The sequence below is a fragment of the Ammodytes marinus genome (assembly GCF_949987685.1).
Source record: "Ammodytes marinus genome assembly, chromosome: 12".
Taxonomy (NCBI): domain Eukaryota; kingdom Metazoa; phylum Chordata; class Actinopteri; order Uranoscopiformes; family Ammodytidae; genus Ammodytes; species Ammodytes marinus.
In genome coordinates this window covers 3,017,270-3,036,331 of record NC_137216.1, presented here as the reverse complement: position 1 = coordinate 3,036,331, position 19,062 = coordinate 3,017,270, and the positions used below count along the sequence as shown (strand labels likewise).

Here is a 19,062-nt window from a genome sequence, read left to right as displayed (position 1 = left end):
AAGCGATCTCGACAACACACGTTCTCCAGAATCGCGTACTCCACCTTTAAATCAAGGAACTCTATATCACCTCAGTCAAATGAATTGACACTACAATACGATGACATAGTCCGAACTGCCGTAGAAACTCGTAACTGTTCATTTCTAATTTGAAATAAGTGCCTATAAAGTTAATACTGCCTGTTTCCACATCTTCTTCTCTACAGGAAAGTGTATCACAAAGAGCTGGGTGTGTGACGGGGACATAGACTGTGAGGACCGCTCAGACGAAGAGTCCTGTGAGTCTGCCGTGTGTAAACCTCCAAAGTACCCTTGTGCCAATGACACGTCGCTCTGCCTCACCCCTGATAAGATCTGCAACAGCAAGGTGGACTGTCCCGACCGCTCCGACGAAGGACCCATCTGCGGTAAAAATTTGTTTTGTCAGTTTGTGTCCTTTTTTTTAAAATGTTCCGGTACCACTTTACAGCAAGGGTACATTAATTAACTTATAATTAATGCGTTGTTAATGCTAATAATGGTTAGTTACTGCTTATTAAGCATTAATTAACTGTACATGCTTAGTTATCAGTGTTGGGAACATTACTTTAAAAAAGTAATTAGTTATAATTACTCACTACTTATTCCAAAAAAGTAACTGAGTTAGTAACTGAATTACTTTCTAATAGAAGTAATTAGTTACCAGGGAAAGTAACTATTTGCGTTAGGCCTACTGTAAAAAAATTGCTATAGGCCTATGTCAAAGAATCTGGATTTTTCTAAGCAGTTTTCACAAGTCAGTTGAAATGAGTAGAACAAACAAGTAGCCTACGTGTATGCTACATAACCTTCGATAGCCTAATTATTGCACATAAACAGACAGCAAGATAAGAGTTTTATCCTGCACTTCAAGTAGGCTATTTTGTTCTCAACAAAAGTAAATATTCTTTGACGTTAAACAGCTGTTGCGACCCGCGAATCGCGGCCGTTTAATAATGTGCATAAATTATATAATTTATAATAGAGATCGGGAAAATCCAAGAACTTACTCACAAAAGCAACACACTCAGTTTCAACCGTGGATTGATAGGTGGTTACAAGTGCAACTTGCACGCTCACACAACAGAGAGAGAAAGGAAACTTCACTAAACAGGCGCTCCGGCTGACTGACGTGACGGAGCTAATTGACAGTTATAATGTCATCCACACTGAATAAAACACATCTTAAAACACAGAAATAACAATTTATCTTGTTGTTAACCCACCGGTCTCCTCATGGTTTGTGTAGTAAGGAGCCAGGGGTGCGTTCGGATTACACAGTTTATTCAATCAATTCATAGTAACGCACCGCATTTAACGTTCAGTAACGATAACGACGGAAACAGTAATTAGTTAGATTACCCCGTTACTGAAAAAATAACGGCGTTACCTAACGTACTGCCGCGCGCAGCTGCTCAATTGCAAATATACATAGCATATCTATTTTGTGTGGGTTAGCGGGAACATTTTTTTTTGCAGACTCTAAAACACATGAATAAATAGCCTAGACTACTGACAACCCCTCTAATATCCACTTGCCTGTCCGGGCAATCAAAAAGCAATCTCAACTTGCCCGAACATTATTTTCACTTGACCCGGGCAAGTGGGCAACCGTTAGTGTCAATGGCTGCGATTGGTGAACATGTCTTTCCTCCACTATAGACATTAATATGCTGCTCCAAACAGCAGCCACTCTCGTGGGAAGGCTCTATAGAACTATTTTGGAGGTTAAGCTCAGTGTCAGTGTTGCGGCTCGTCCCAAAGGTGTTTGTTTGGAATGAGGTCAATCTAGGCTCTGTTCAGGCCAGTCACGTTCTTCTCCCACCAAGCAAAGTAGCTCACACAGTAGCTTCCTTCTTGCTTTGGACTTTCAGACTTTTCACAAACTTGTATTGTCAAAAATAGAATGGTTTTCTGTAGCATTAGGATTGTCCTTCATTGGAACTAAAGGTTTTTTTTACAAAAAACAACCTCACAATTACACAAAATCATTTGGACAGATTATCAAACGCTCATTGCCTGGTGATTTGAGCTATTGTATATAGTTCCTACAGTAGTTCTTACAGTAGCTGAATTGTCTCATTGACAATGAGAGATGGGACCGATCCCATCCAATATCGGCATCACCACAAAGCCCACTTGATGTGTTGTTGTTCAGAGTTAAGAAGCAGCCATTGTTGTTTTTAATGTGTTTGATAGTGTAGATCTTTATTTTTACAAATAGGTTTTACACTTTCATTTTGAATATTTACTTTTGAAAACCTCACAAAATACTTTTCAATTTGCCATTGCTCTCTTTTGAAAGTCTCTTATGATACATTTGAACTTAAAAATATATTGCTTTAGAATCTATCTATAAAGCAAGAAACATCTGTCTGTCTGTGTGTCTGTCTGTCTGTCTGTCTGTCTGTGTTCCTGTGGCTCGCATATCTCACAGAGTTTTAGTCAGATCGGCCTGAGCTTCCGGATGTTGCTTGCGCACGGCACAAAGGTGTGCATGCTTGATTTTGAAGTGTTTGTATGTAGAAGTAATCATATTTTATATCAGAAGTTGAGGATTATATGGCGCAAAAAATATTAAAGATAGACCAAAAGTGACATTGGTGATGCGACAGCCATTTCAATGACTGTGTGACACTGCCTGTGTGTAGGCTACATCTGTTTCTGTGTCCCACTTTCAGAGACAGGTTGCATTAAAGCATGCATACGTTAATACCCGCTTCCTACGGGCACTGCACTAGTATATCTAAATTTGATGCAATGTGTAAATATTTAGCTCTTTTAATAGCCTCGTTAACTACATCCTCATGTAACCTTACACAGAATACCAAAAACACCAACAACAAATATGTTAAAGTAATATTGTAGCAAAAAGACAATAGATTTCAATAGTCCAATTGTAAGACGATACATAATAGACAAATAGGCATAATGACCCGTCTGTTAAGCTTCCAGCTGTATGCTCAGTATGTCCCAAACAGTCATCAGTTCTGCTCATATCAAAACTTTCAATGAAGGAATGACAAGTAAGGTTTTGGGAAGTATGACAATATTCATGGATTTCTTTTAACTTTGATAAGCTATAAATATTTCTAAATTGGAATCTTTTTTTATCAATACCTTTCAATCTTACTGTAGCTGCTTTTAATATATTTTGGGGGAAGAATAATAACTTCCAGGGGGCGCCCTTAGCTCAGTTGGTAGGGCGTCCCCCCCATGGGCCTCGGCCAGCGGCGGACCTGGGTTCGATTCCAGCCCGCGGTCGTTCTCTGCATGTCACTCCCCTCTCTGCCCCATTTTCAACTCTGTCTCTACACTATCACTAAAGCATAAAAAATGCCAAAAAAATACCTTAAAAAAAATGAATAATAACTTCCAAACGCAAAAGACAAACACTATCTGTCATAACTAATGCCCTTCTGGGGCCAGTGAGTGTTTTGGATGTGGTGATTCTTCCATTGTGTTTGACTCTCTTTGTTTGCCATTTCTTGCGATGATAGAATCACGGGTCTTGGTGAGACACATTTGGACGAACAGAACAAGGCACATTTCCCTTTGCACCTCTGTGTTTAAATATAGCCATTTCGTCCCTCATCATTTACAACACAAAAAAAAATAACTGGAGAGGATGAAACACCTTCGATTTTCACCATAGGGGTCCACGTTGAGGCATTCGCGCTCACACTCTTACTGTCATTTTCCCTCGTATGTTATAACACAGGATGGTAAAGAATACCTCCCATGTGGGGTCCTGCTACACCTTTCCCTTCAGGTTCAGCAGCTTTGAGCCTGGCTAGTTACTGCTTTGGGTTGTTATGAAGACCAAAGGGGCCGAACATGACTTCCTGACAATGGCAAATGTGCGAGTGTTTGGCCCCTCCCCGCTTTGAGAGGCCACACAATGATCTCCTGTGACTAGCCTCCTGACATCTAATCTCTTGAAGTGAGCAGTGTAAACATGGAGGTTCATTTTGGAGAGCACCACTAACCAAAGCCTCAGCGGACCCTACAGGGCCATTCCAGTCTTATGTTGTAAAAGGAAAGGCTTCAGCCCCTACTCGTAGACAATTATGTGTTCAGAGGGACCTTGAGGGGGTCTGATTGATTTTGCAACAGCTCTGCAGGAATCACGTTCACCATTATCAAGTGTGTGGCCACATATCGCAACTCCAATGTTGTTCGTGTCTACTCTTGAAAGGCTGTTTAATTCTGTACCCATATTCTTCTCAGAAATACTCTCAAAATAAAAACAGCATGACTTCAAGAGTTGTCTGTTTTTATAAAAAAACGTTTTTAAAGGAACAAAATGTTCTCTTGCTTTTGAAGCGGTGGTGCAAATAAAAGCCATTCATCCCCAGAGTATACCTGCTCTATCAAGGTGTTCCCATTCTACAACACCTTTAGATTCATTAGATTCAGACTTTTGCTTGACTAAGGTTATCTGTCGATATGATGTTCAAACATGTTACATTTCATTAAATGATTGTGTCTTTAAAGCCTCTGTAAACCTGGTCTAAAAGAGTAAAAACAAAAAGCAGTATACAATATCAAATTTGAGTCTCTCAAAAAGCTTTAAAAAAAATTCTGTGATAACTGTTCATGCATATTATAAAAGGTAGGTAAAACAGCTGCTTTACTGTATAGACCTGTTGACAGGACTGTGCCAGTGTGGCCGTATCAAATGGTATCTATGGCAACACTCGTTGTTTTTATAGAACGTTCAAGTGGAGAACTGCCGTGATTGGTTGAAAACACTTATTGTGTCATAACCAGAGCATAGCCCGCCTTATCTTAACCGAATTTCTGTAAGGTTTATCAAACTTAAATGGCTTTATCTTTATTTTGGATTGATAAATGTGCTCAACTCTTTTCAGATGCTTACTATCATGCAACTAACTCCCAAAATGAAATAGGCCTAGTTAGAAGGATTTTGTGGCTTTGGATTTACATGGGGCTTTAAGATAGTCATATATTGCTATCTTAAAAAGTCACCACACAACTGCTCCTTTAAGCCCCTATCTCACTGGGCTGCGACTGTTTGCGACAAGTTGGAGACTGCATTCGCAAACGAGTCTCTAAACTGTCTCCAAACGTTCGCGGAGGTCTCAATTTCCTCGCATGAGTCGCAGAGCCGCGCAGTCTTGTTGCATGAATTTTGAACATGTTCAAAAAAAGTGTGCGACAAATCAGTCTCAAAATAGTCTCAGAGTCGTCGCAGGTGTGTCGCACGCGTCGCAAACCGTTCTCAATTTAGTCTCCGCGAGTCAGAAAGTGCCAGAAGTGTGAGACAACTTTGCGAGGGTTTGGCGAGTGTTTGGCGACATATGAAACTAAATTGCGACTGCTTTGAGACAAAAATGAGACTGACATTCCGTTCGTGCGACACTCGCCAGACGTTCGTGAGACATAAATGCGACCTCCCATTCGCAAACGGGTCGTAAGTAGCAACTCAGTGAGACTGCAAGTGAAAATTGTCGCAAATTGGCATATTTTGTCGCAATGTTGTGTCTCCAACTAGTCGCAAACAGTCGCAGCCCAGTGAGATAGGGGCTTTAGGTGTCCGCCTCCCCTCCAGTGTCTATGTACAGTTTCTAAATTGTTTGTCCTTTTCCTGACCCCAGATCTGTGTCTGGTAGCGCGAGGGGGCTGCAGTCACCAGTGCACCGTGGCACCAGGTAAAGGAGTGGTGTGTCTCTGCCCCCCCGGCCTTCACCTGGACTCCAGCAACAAGACATGTCAGGTGGTGGACTACTGCAGCCGCCACCTCAAGTGCAGCCAGGTGTGTGAGCAGTACAAGACCACAGTCAAATGCTCCTGTTATCCAGGCTGGACCCTGGATCCAGACGGGGACAGCTGTCACAGCACAGGTAATAGACCCTATAGCTAGTTTCTCAGTGTTTGCTTCAGTATTGCTCTTGGTTCGTTTGTCTTCAGTAATATTAGTGTAATAGTAAAGCATTGTATTTTCAGGGTTGGAATCATGGCTTTTAGACCTGTGTTTTTGCTGGTCCTTTAAATGTCTTAAATCAAATCATTTAGATGTATGGACTTAACATGTCTAGAAATGTCTTTAATGTGATGTTGACAGTTCTTAAAATGGTTTGGATTATGAAGTAACACTAGTTTTATAAGGTTTTCAATTCAGTCCCACTTTTAAATGTATCACACTGTAGCAACTAAAAAACCCAACATAGAACCATAAAACACATGTTGAATGGCAATACATTCATTTCATTTGGAAATGTTTGGGGAAACGTCAAAAAAATGTATATGCTTAAACGTTGTTTCCTTTGCCAGTGTGAATGTGAACTAGGTTGTATACTGTATTGCATTGATAATGTCTTAAAAAGTTACATTGAACTTGTTGAAGCCTGCAGAAACCATGTAGACTGTATTCTTGCAGTGTTGGTGCCTTTAATAAAAAAAAATGTGAGTTGGAGTTATGGCCTTGATAGATAAGAGATCCTAGACAGGAAACCTATAAAAAGTCAAGCTACAGAATGGAAAGGTTGTCAATGCCAGGTCAATGCCAGGTCAAACTCAATCAGTGTTCAAATGTAAAGCAACACATGCTGTCTGTTTCTATCTGTACTGATTGTGAGTGAAGGGATGAGGGATGAATACTCTCCCTCCTCAACCTTCCAGAGTGTTGTTGCTTCATTCAGGTGTGTAGACCTTCAGGCCTAATCCCATACAAACACAAGTGATTTGCCAGTGTAAAATACCATAAATTCAAACCTTTCTACCACTCTGTTGTTGAATAATCTGTGTGATGGGGCCGCTCTGTAACCACTTGAAATACAATAGTTACACACACATGCAGTTGGCTTGTCACATTCAGATTTATGGACCTCGTTTTGATTACTCGCTTCCCCCATTTCACTCCAAGATGGATGGCCATTGCAGCTCTAATCTTACATTAACGCAGGCAAAGAATACACACATTTCTCTGAGAGCTGCTGATCAGAATTGTACAGCTTCAGCAGAAATCCAATTTTTACATAGGAACACAAACATTCCAATTTAATCTTGAGAAACGGTGTTATTGGATTCTCTTTCATGTCACAAGCACACATCAACTCCTGCCTTCCCTTTGCACAGCTCAGTTATAAAAAAAAACAAATGTAAAAAAGTACAAATCTCTCTTTTTCGGTATAGCATTGTAGCTAGTTTAGTGACAACACACACATGTGTTATTGAGGAGTGGGCAATGTTTTAATTGCATTTGTTTGCCAATAGTTGTGTTCCCTGAAATATCATGTTCTACAGTGCTGTGAAAATAAGGATAGAAAAAAAAGGCTGTCTATATAATGTTGTGTTTGTTGGTTCTGTGTGTTAACTAATTCATAGTTAAAATGTGTAAGACAACGTTTTAGTTGGACAAACATTATCAGAAATATAAACCTTACTGATTGAGCTCTGGCTGAGTGGGCAATGCTTACAGTATGTAGGAGCTGTTGCCATGGCTTTAGTATCTGTCTCTAGATTTAGCAACTTCTTAGAGATGTAACAGAATGGATTTCTCAAAAATGAAAGACCACCTACAAATACAGTAGATGTACTTTTTCAGGAAATGGAAAAATAAAAAGTGTTCATTCCCAAAGTGCTGGGCAACAAATTGAGTTGGATGCTATTGATGCTACATGGTGGTTTAAACCAGTAAGGTATCTTTGGAAGTATACCCTAATCAGAAATATGGAGCAAGCTGAAGGAAATACATATATATACACACACACGTATATAGAATTCAATTAAGGTTGACTGGTCCAAATCCCCACATACTTTACTTTATAAAAACTACCACAACACATTTCCACTATATTCTGATAGAATTCAATCACACAAAGGATTGTACTGATAACTGATTCACAATGGCTCTGTTCTGTTGTGGTACAGCTACTCATGGCCGCGTAACAGTGAGCCAGCATCAACAATACCAGGACCTGAAATGGAGGCAGCTTAATAGAATTCACCCATTGTTATAATGATGATTTTCCTTCTGTGACATGTCAAAATACCTACCATACAAAAGTCCTACAATGTGTATGTTTCCCGTTGCTTTTGTACTTGGGGGTCTCCAACGAGCAAACACATACTGGCTTTGTTGAGCAGGGCAAATAAAACTGATATATCCACTCTTTATGTCAAGTAAACCCATGCTGCTAGTAATAAAAAAAAACTATCTATATGTTAGTGTCATGTCATCATCTGGGGATGAATAGAATATATTTATCTTCATTATCATTGTAACAGGTACAACTAAATTAAGTGCAGTCCTTGTTGAGTGCAAAAACATCACAAACATCACATTGAGGTATTATTATGTATTATATTTAGCAGCTTTAGCTTCATTAGCTCCCCAGAAGCTGGACAGAACGTATACAGTATAGGTTGCATAATTCAAAGGACAAAGCTGTTATTAATTCAATAGCATGTCATTTGTAATCATTAATCCATAAGAACCCGCACCCAGTTCTACTTATAGGAAAAATATGAGGGATGGAACACAGACTAAGTAGACCACATAGAACACATTTCTGATGTTTTCTCATTTATTTTTATTTTTTTTGGAAATTTAAATTTTTTTTTTATCCAAAATATTATCCAAACTTTTTTTTTGAACCCTAATATTACAATGTGTTGTCATTCATTTTTGTTTAGATTTGTTCAAATGTACTTTGAATTTAGCAAAAGAACATTTATTAATTCAAAATAAATGAAAAACTAAAATTAATTGATTAGCTTATTACCATTTTTGTTATTGTGACAAATACGTCACTCCAAATTGTTATGACTATTTTGAGGCTCACTGCCCGATGTGACGTATACGTCACAGCGATATTTACCTAACTTGTTCTATATAAAGTTGTTAATGAAATATGGTCAGACTGGGTTAAATGTAATCCAGTACACCCTTTTAAAGCATTAGAAGTGTTAAATGGGTTTTAACTCACCTTTAGTAACAAAAAACAAGCTTTTGAAATTTGCTAATTTCTCTAATTGTGTGCAGCTGTCACTCTGCAATCTTTGGGAAGTCACTTCCTGACACAGTCACAAGGCTGTCACATGACAACCACACCAGGATGTTGAGTATATGTCACTAAGGGACTTAATGAGTAAACCTGTATGAGGAAAATTTTGGGACATTCAAAGTGTGTGTAACCTGGATGTCACCGTGGGTCCTTATGGGTTTTAAGGAGCAGCAACCATTTGGCTAGCATCAAGTAGAGCTTCGGGCTGGGTAGGTTTACAGGCCAATTTAGATCCCTTAAGTATGGCTTATGCAAGTTATTGATGCATTCTACATGCTTACATTAACCCATTGATGACGGCTGCTGCGCGATGCCACATTGGCTCTCCTGCCTGATGCTGCGTCGCGCAGCATTATTACTTTATCTAATTTTCATGGCATTCCCAGCATAGAATGCACTGTCATTGGTTCAAATACACATGCGGTGGGTTTTGTTGATTTTTTTAAGACCACGTGACCACCCAAAAGTTGTGTGGTTTGCCGAAAATCATGTCAATCAAAAAAATTAAAAATTTAAAAATTAAACAAAATAATAAAAAAAATACGCCAGCTATGTCGGCGACAGAACAGTTAGTGGCGTTTGGTGCGCAGAATCAAGGTCCACTATAGACTACTGACGAAAATCACACAACACATTGCATCTATTTATTAACAATATTTAATAATTTTCTAATTCATCTAATTTTGACGATTTTTTGAAATATTTGTTGGTTTGTAAGCGCTAAGGGAGCATGTTTAAATAAAACCTGTGAACCTTAACTTTTAAATGTATTTTATTTCATGTTTCTATGTGCTACACAGGCTTAGATATTAAGGTTTTGGTAGACTTGACAATTCGTACTATTTTTTCAGAAAACCCTCAGGCATTAAGGACATGCATCCTAGATTGCCATAGTCATCAATGGGTTAAGGGTTTCCTGTGATCAAATATCTTTCCAGCCTTAGCTGGAAGTCTGGAAGTCCATTTATTTTCAGAGCACACTGCACAATGTAGCATTATTAAGGAAAAATGGCAATATATTACTCTAAGAGCAGCTGAAACAAATATTTAAACAAGCAATGTGCCTACTTTCATGATGAAGCGGAAGATGGCCGCTGTAGCTTTCCTGGGAACTGCAAATCACTTTCTTTTTCTCAGAATGTCCGATACTGTACATGATGTCACACAGTGTGGATGAAATCCCTGACACCAAACATCAATCCTGAAGACAAATGGTTGACTGTTTCATACCCTTCCCTTTGTCCAGATCCCTTTGAGGCTTTCATCATATTCTCAATCCGGCACGAGATAAGACGGATAGACCTTCACAAGAGGGACTACAGCCTGCTGGTGCCGGGCCTGAGGAACACCATCGCACTAGACTTCCACTTTAATCGCAGCCTCCTTTACTGGACGGATGTGGTGGAGGATAAGATCTACAGAGGAAGGCTCTCCGAGTCTGGCGGTACGAGCACACACACACACACACACACACACGCACATATACAAACATTTGCTTCATATCTGCTCACTGTTGTGATGTATTAGCTAAGGGGAAGTCACGTTCGGCTTGTCTAAGTCTAAGACACTGCTGTTGATAACGCTCTGTTTTATTTCTTCCGTCTGTACACGTGCTCGCCTCTGATACTGTGAGTTGATAATGTCTCCCCTTTGAAAACCTATCTGAAGACGATCAGGTTGAAAAATACTGCGGCACCAGAAGTCTTCAACTGTTGTAGTACATTATCTCACCCGCTGAAAAGAATGAATCGGACCTTCTCCTCTGCTCTGTGTTGCTGCGAGTGACAGTACAGTCCCAGGGTTCAGTGCCTTGATTTCCCTTGGCATAGCTGAAAAAAAATTGCCTCTTAGCTTCACCTATTCCGGCCTTTTGTGAGACCCACATAACCCGAGAGTAATTGTAAACAGCTACATTATATATACAGGTCCTTCTCATATAATTAGCATATCGTGATAAAGTTGATTATTTTCCATAATGTAATGATAATAATTGAACTTTCATATATTTTAGATTCATTGCACACCAACTGAAATATTTCAGGTCTTTTGTTGTTTTAATACTGATGATTTTGGCATACAGCTCATGAAAACCCCAAATTCCTATCTCAAAAAATTAGCATATCATGAAAAGGTACTCTAAACGAGCTCTTAACCTAATCATCTGAATCAACTAATTAACTCTAAACACCTGCAAAAGATTCCTGAGGCTTTTAAAAACTCCCAGCCTGGTTCATTACTCAAAACCGCAATCATGGGTAAGACTGCTGACCTGACTGCTGTCCAGAAGGCCATCATTGACACCCTCAAGCAAGAGGGTAAGACACAGAAAGAAATTTCTGAGCGAATAGGCTGTTCCCAGAGTGCTGTATCAAGGCACCTCAGTGGGAAGTCTGTGGGAAGGAAAAAGTGTGGCAGAAAACGCTGCACAACCAGAAGAGGTGACCGGACCCTGAGGAGGATTGTGGAGAAGGGCCGATTCCAGACCTTGGGGGACCTGCGGAAGTAGTGGACTGAGTCTGGAGTAGAAACATCCAGAGCCACCGTGCACAGGCGTGTGCAGGAAATGGGCTACAGGTGCCGCATTCCCCAGGTCAAGCCACTTTTGAACCAGAAACAGCGGCAGAAGCGCCTGACCTGGGCTACAGAGAAGCAGCACTGGACTGTTGCTCAGTGGTCCAAAGTACTTTTTTCGGATGAAAGCAAATTTTGCATGTCATTCGGAAATCAAGGTGCCAGAGTCTGGAGGAAGACTGGGGAGAAGGAAATGCCAAAATGCCTGAAGTCCAGTGTCAAGTACCCACAGTCAGTGATGGTCTGGGGTGCCATGTCAGCTGCTGGTGTTGGTCCACTGTGTTTTATCAAAGGCAGGGTCAATGCAGCTAGCATATTGATGATTTTGCCAAAATCATCAATATATCAGGAGATTTTGGAGCACTTCATGCTTCCATCTGCTGAAAAGCTTTATGGAGATGAAGATTTAATTTTTCAACAAGACCTGGCACCTGCTCACAGTGCCAAAACCACTGGTAAATGGTTTACTGTCCATGGTATTACTGTGCTCAATTGGCCTGCCAACTCTCCTGACCTGAACCCCATAGAGAATCTGTGGGATATTGTGAAGAGGAAGTTGAGAGACACCAGACCCAACACTGTGGATGAGCTTAAGGCCGCTATCGAAGCATCCTGGGCCTCCATAACACCTCAGCAGTGCCACAGGCTGATTGCCTCCATGCCACGCCGCATTGAAGCAGTCATTTCTGCGAAAGGATTCCCGACCAAGTATTGAGTGCATAACTGAACATAATTATTTGAATGTTGACTTTTTTGTATTAAAAACACTTTTCTTTTATTGGTCGGATGAAATATGCTAATTTTTTGAGATAGGGATTTTTGGTTTTTCTTAACTTTTTTGCCAAAATCATCAATATTAAAACAATAAAAGGCTTGAACTACTTCAGTTGTGTGTAATGATTCTAAAATATATAAAAGTCTAATGTTTATCAGTACATTACAGAAAATATTGAACTTTATCACAATATGCTAATTATATGAGAAGGACCGTATGTTTGGAAACCCCTTTTACCATGAGCCCTGCAGAAAGTAATCTCCATTGTACGGAAGAGCAATCCCAAATTTTCTCTAATGCTCTGAGAGTCTATTCCGAATCCCAAGCAATGTAAAAAAGACTCCAACCAACAACGCTTCCCCCTTGACTCATTCGGTGCTACACATTGGCCTTGTTTTCAGCAGTGGAAACACAAGCCAGATCTAGGGTTATCATTCCTACCAAAACATACCGGACCAAACCGAACTGGCAAATGAGTCAATCCTATCTTGTTGTGGATTACTGTTGTTTCAGGGGTGACGGGGATTGAGGTGGTGGTGCAGCATGGTCTGGCCACCCCAGAGGGCCTGGCCGTGGACTGGATCACAGGGAAGCTGTACTGGATCGACAGCAATCTGGACCAGATTGAAGTGGCCATGTTGAACGGAGATATGCGCACCACACTGATCGCTGGAGGCATGGAGCATCCACGGGCCATCGCTCTCGACCCAGGGCAAGGGTACGTTACGCACTCCTGCATACAAAAGCCCTGCCTAACGCTTCACTACTGAGATTATTGGAATAAAGTAAAACTACACAAGCTCCTGGTATTTCTCACTTCCACATCCGCCGTGATGTATGGAGATGTCTGCTGAGTTAAGGTCCATTAAGGCAGCAGATATGGAGTACATCAATAACAGTGCTGCTGTGTGTGCTCCATTCCAGTAATGACAACTGATGGTTCTAATAACCCTGCAACCATTGCTCCTTTCTTGCTTTCCTGCCCTTTCACAGGAATGCCTTTTTTAGGCTTTTATTAGACAGTTTGGAGAGACAAAGGTGAAATAGGGCAGAGAGGGGAATGACATTCAGAGAACGTCCACGGGCCTGGATTCTAACCTGTGGTCTGCTGCTTCTGAGGACTGGGTCTCTATGGGGGGTGGCGGCTCTAACCACTACACCACGAGTGCCCCTGTGATGCCAGCAGTCAGCAAGTGAGACAGTGTCTATAATAGTGCACTGTTTACGCTTTCTTTTACTTGGTGTAAAAAAGTGTTAGGTAAAGGTTTTTGAATATGTTAAACTAGGTTTTTGGGCAGCGTCACCCTGCCGGGGAACAGGTTCAACTTGTTCTTGTTCGTCGATATTAGAGCACACCTGGGAGGGTTAGACTGGTTTAACAATGTATAACTTTGTAATCCATCCTTTAGAAATGAAACTGAACTGCCTAAACAGGGAAGGGCCAGAAGCATGGCTGTTGTGTTTTAATGGCATTTCTTATTGTTATCGTGACATCCCAACATTTTGCAACAAGACTCATTTTCTTGCTATAATTAAAGGTGCTGTAAGCGGAATGGTTCTTTTAGCTAACTTCCTGTCAGTTACTGCAGTTAGCAGTCCCCTCGCTCGTCCCTACGTCACCACATTAATGCACTGCGGTCTTCAAGCAGTGAGTTATCTAGCATCATCTCAGATGTGATAAAACATGATAAAAACCATCAAAACATTGGGAAGGATTTTTACCTGCTCCGCCATTGTAGGCGCATACACATTCACCCATCTGTTGCTCTGGCGTGCACCGGCAGTGAGACCATGGAGTGTATATACTATTCATGTGTATGTGCATATGTGGCACTTGTGTGTTTGGAAAGTGTACCTAATCTGTTCTGTCCATATGTGTTGTTAAACTTACATTAGTGAATGAGATTTACTGAGCGGTGAAATGTTTTATAGAGCCTTGTGGGAAGAACATTCCAATATAGCATACTTGTTTAGCATATTGTCCTTGCAGTGAACCAGAAATGAACGGTTGTGAGTATATTGATAATGGCATGGCCTTACATTTGTGCAAAAATTAATGGTTGGTTGTGCAGGGATATGATTTTAATTTAGTGGCAACTGATAACACTATTGCGGTTGTGATCATACTGTATATCAGCCTAGGGTTGCGATCAAAGAGGCAAGGACGGAGGTTCTGCCAGGCACTCTGATAAAATAACGCTGATAAAACCATCTGAACAACTTAACATTTAAATTTCCTACTGTATTCTCTTTTAATTCAAATGTATAATAACAGTAGTCTGGAAATTCAGACTCACACATCTAGAACAATATAGGGTCTAGCAACGATCAATATACCTTCCCAACTCAAGGGGCGGCACCCAAACGTGCATTTCACTACAACCAATCAGAGCAATGAACAAGGTGACGTATTAAGCCCCGTTCGTTTAGCGAACAGCGGGGTTAACTGTTAAATTAAACTTTTGCCCTGGTCGGTCGGCAAAACAGTAAATTCTTCTTTCTTGCTAATGACAGATTTGAGTGCCGTCTTCCAAACCGTTAAGTCTCGAGGCCTAAGCCGTTTCAAAATCTCACAACGTATCCGCATTCATCGTTGTTGTTAACTAGCACAGCGCATGCACAGCACTGTCGTCATCCGGTTACGTCCGCCCCAGAGCCCCATACATAGGGCTCTGGCCCGCCCATATCAGATAGAACTATATGATTGGTAGCTCAGAATTTTCTGAAATATTTAATGAGCTTCAATAGATCGTGCCCAGACCAACTGGCTGAGCAAATTTAATTAGATAAAAAAAAGTGTATGCATTGCTTAGCAAAATATAGTGGCATGTATCCCTTTGTATCAATATGCCCTTCCACTGATCGATGAGGGATGACAATGGGTTATTTCCTATTATATTGAATATGTTGGCAATGAAGGACAAATACAAACCATTCTTATTGGTGTAAACATATAGTATTTTAATAAAGGCAGAGGGATTCTCGTGATATGCCAAGTGTGTTCTCTTTAGATAAATATGATGAATCCAAGTTTTTATTTTATATTTTTACCTTCTGACAGGTCTTGTAAATATGTCATCCGGTTGTATCATGATAATGTGTGGCACTCAAACCTAGGGGCTTGTCCCTGGGTTGTGTTATGTTTGTCTGGTGTAAGAGTGACTTGTTTATCTGCTCTGTGTGACAGAGGTTGGACTCACCTGTATCCACAGCAGCTGAATGTCTTATTGGCCATTGGAAATGGTCATGCAAGGCTGCTGGTGAGGGAAGCCATGTGGCTGATAGGTCTTCAGCTGACCTGCTCATCTTCGCGGTGTAGGCGGTTTAAGTTGTATATATCAGGGGATGGCTAAACAAACTAAACACAAAACCTTTGACCCATGTGGGATCCTCTTGGCACCATTCAACAGCTGCTTCCCCCGATGTTTCCCAAGTGTGTTGAATCAGCCCAGGAGTAACACTCAGTGTTTTGACATAAAGTACATGTTGGGTCATCCACTTACTTTCCAGTTTGAAATATAGTAATGTTTATGAGAAACACAGGAAAGACATTTGTAGTGTAGTCATAACTTGCTGTAGTGTACTACAGAAAGTAATTGGCTATTATTCGAAACAAATAGCTGTTTGAGAATACAGGGAAGTGCAAATAATTCAACAAACTCAATTCATTATTTTCTGTTACTGTCGCTACTATTTCACATTCCGTACTTACTTTGGATAAATGCATCCGGGAACTAGCCAGTGGTTGTGCCAGTGTATTTCAAATTCAAGCAAAAGAAAAACAGACATTCCTAAAAATCTATTTTAACACTCTCAAGAAATGAGTAATCTTCTCATGCACTCTCTCTCCTATAGTACTTTTTCACTTTTGGGAGGAGGATGACTACATTTCATGGCTGTACATATGGGGTAGGATTAATGGCTGCTTTTGGTTCCTAAAGGCGCATTTCCATTCCGGGGCAATAATTCTAATCTAATTACTTGAATCCACTCAAAGCAGTGGGTCATTGATCAGAGGGATGCCTTATCAAGTGAATACGCCTATCGATCGGGACAAGGATATTTCTTCCTCACACTGTTTGCTTGTCGTCAGTGTGTGATTTAAGCTTGATCACCCGTTTTCTGGCTCATTCTAGCTGACTTTGTGGAGCATGGCAGGACAGAGGCCAATCTTTGCTGTGTCTGAGTGGTAGGACTCAGGACACTGTCAATAGGTTACATCGATGACTGTGTTCATTTTCAGGCCTCACTGAGCTGTTAAAAGTCATAAAAAAAACAGATGGCCTCCCATTTCAAGGCCCACCGCAGATGGTGTGGGTTGCACCGGATCGCTGGTGTTGTTCTTGGAGAGTCATCACTGCCAGTGTGTGTCACTACATTATTACAGCTATACAACAGCGTTGTAAACCCAATGATTGTGTTTTGCAGGAAATTGGCATTTACGAGGAAAAATTGCAGACCTCATAACCCGTCTGAGAGCAATTCCTCTAATATCCCTTCATAGGGGATCTATGGAAAAAGAAAAAAAAATGTGTAGCGTCTAAATTGTTGGTTGTTCTCCATAAAAACAATCATACAATGATGAGTGCTGAATGTTGTATTTGGCTGTCTCCTGCAAGGATCCTCTTTTGGACCGACTGGGATGCTACGTTCCCCCGGATCGAGGCGGCGTCGATGAGCGGAGGAGGGCGACACATTGTCTTCAAGGATATGGAGATCGGTGCCTGGCCTAATGGACTGACCCTGGATCATCTGGAGAAGAGGATTGTCTGGACGGATGCACGGTATTCCATTAAAGTTTAGAAAATGGTCTCAGTGTGTCTAGAAGCTTTCACACCTTTAATCATTTCTAATACATAGGACTCACCCTTCCCTGAAAATGTACCTTGAGTCTCCATTCCCCTCAGTGGGTATTCAATAATGGAGGACTTCAATGTAATATTTAGAGATTTGAGTGCAATCGCCATATTTGGTTTTAAGTGGGTCTTGAACAATTTAATAGTTCCACAGACTTGATTTGGTGTGTCACACTTTGATCTGCCTATACTTCCACTGTCACCTTTTCAATGCATTTAAAGAGTAGTTTTTAAACTTTGATATGGCCCCTCTGTGTTGGTCTCTTTTCAAACAGCTCCGATGCCATTTTCTCTGCCCTCTACGATGGGAGTGGAGTCATTGAGATCCTGAAGGGCCACGAGTACCTGTCCCACCCCTTTGCTGTGTCTCTCTATGGGGGGAACGTCTACTGGACAGACTGGAGAACCAACACTTTAGCCAGAGCCAACAAGTGGACCGGGCAAAACGTCACAGTCATCCAGAAGACCAGCGCTCAGCCCTTTGACTTGCAGATTTTTCACCCCAGCAGGCAGCCACAAGGTGAGAAGAGCTTTTATTGCATGGCTGGCTTTACTGTGGGAGATGAGACACTCACACAAAAGGGACATTTCACTATGGTTGCTGGAACAAACTAGGTTCATATATACATTATTAGTTATATGCTCTCTTAGGATATTGGCAATTTCGCAGAAATGAGTCTTGAAAGTGCCAGGTTATGTTTTTTTCATAAGCAATTTTTTACTTGAGATACCCAAGGGGAATAGGGTACCATTTTTTAATTATAGATATCATTATATAACTTAGCCAGTGCATTGCTTACAACAAATTTTAAAAAAAAATTTGTATTTCAAATTATTTCTGAAATGTTTGAATGCATATGCAAATGTTTTCAAGATCAAAATGTATCATTAATCAAACAATTAATTATAGAACAAATCATTTTGTAGTAACATTCAAAATAGTGGAAAAATTGTTATGGAAAGTTTAGCTGATGTAAGTGTATTAGAAGTTGAGATTTATATGAGTATTGCAAAAAACTAATTTTGAGATAATGGACGTTGAAGATGGTTGCATTGTAGAAATAAACAGACACAAACAGACTAGGTTTAGTAAAATAAACCAATACAGACTTGTTTTTATACTAGTATGAAAGAAGCCATTTTATAGAAGCAAAATAATCCAAATTCTCAAAATTGACTAGTGCATGAAAAAACAATGTTTTTGCCTGCAGTGTCTCCCTTTTAAATCCTAATATTACTGTGCCAGACGTTTGGATAAGGTTTGAATAGAAAACAATAAAGGTAACCTGAAAGACTTGTAACATGTTTGTAGCTGTACAGACTGACCCTGTGTTCCAATCCCCATACTTTCCTACTATTTAGTATACCAGAAAAAGATTTAGGACGTCCCAATACATGCACGTCATTTGTAGTATGCTGAAAATACAGAAATGCCCACCTAACTCCAATAGCATTTTGGAGTATTCGTCTTTATTTTTGACATTTCTCGACATAATGGAAAAAAAAGACTTCCTTAACTCGTTTTTTTTTTCTCTCCTGTGGCCCTCAAACACTTCTGTATATTAGTATGTAGTGTACTAAAAAGAAAAAAGTATGTGATTTGGAACACAGGGTACGTTCAGCATCACTATGGTAATTATGACCTTCTGACTTCTGATTATAAACTCCAAAAAGTCTCTTTCAGAAGAGACCAGGGTCAAAATAGCAATTAAAAAAGGTTGGAGAACACTTAGCATTTCCTCTTGCATATGCCATTTTGGGTCTTTGTGCTCAAAAAGGGGAGTACTTGTTAAGGGGTTTAAAATGCAAC

At 40.4% G+C, this 19,062-nt stretch overlaps 1 protein-coding gene across 1 annotated transcript in view; it reads left to right on the top strand.

The window, feature by feature from the left end:
• The window catches only part of lrp1bb (low density lipoprotein receptor-related protein 1Bb), a gene marked incomplete at both ends in the record, with an annotated part of 302,818 nt that overhangs the window by 170,058 nt on the left and 113,698 nt on the right, over positions 1-19,062 (top strand). The window contains 6 exons of the mRNA XM_080038312.1: positions 207-407; positions 5,640-5,885; positions 10,297-10,494; positions 12,910-13,114; positions 17,016-17,180; positions 17,528-17,772. Of these exons, the coding sequence (XP_079894438.1) occupies positions 207-407; positions 5,640-5,885; positions 10,297-10,494; positions 12,910-13,114; positions 17,016-17,180; positions 17,528-17,772 (1,260 nt within the window). The remainder of the gene's footprint in view (positions 1-206; positions 408-5,639; positions 5,886-10,296; positions 10,495-12,909; positions 13,115-17,015; positions 17,181-17,527; positions 17,773-19,062) is intronic.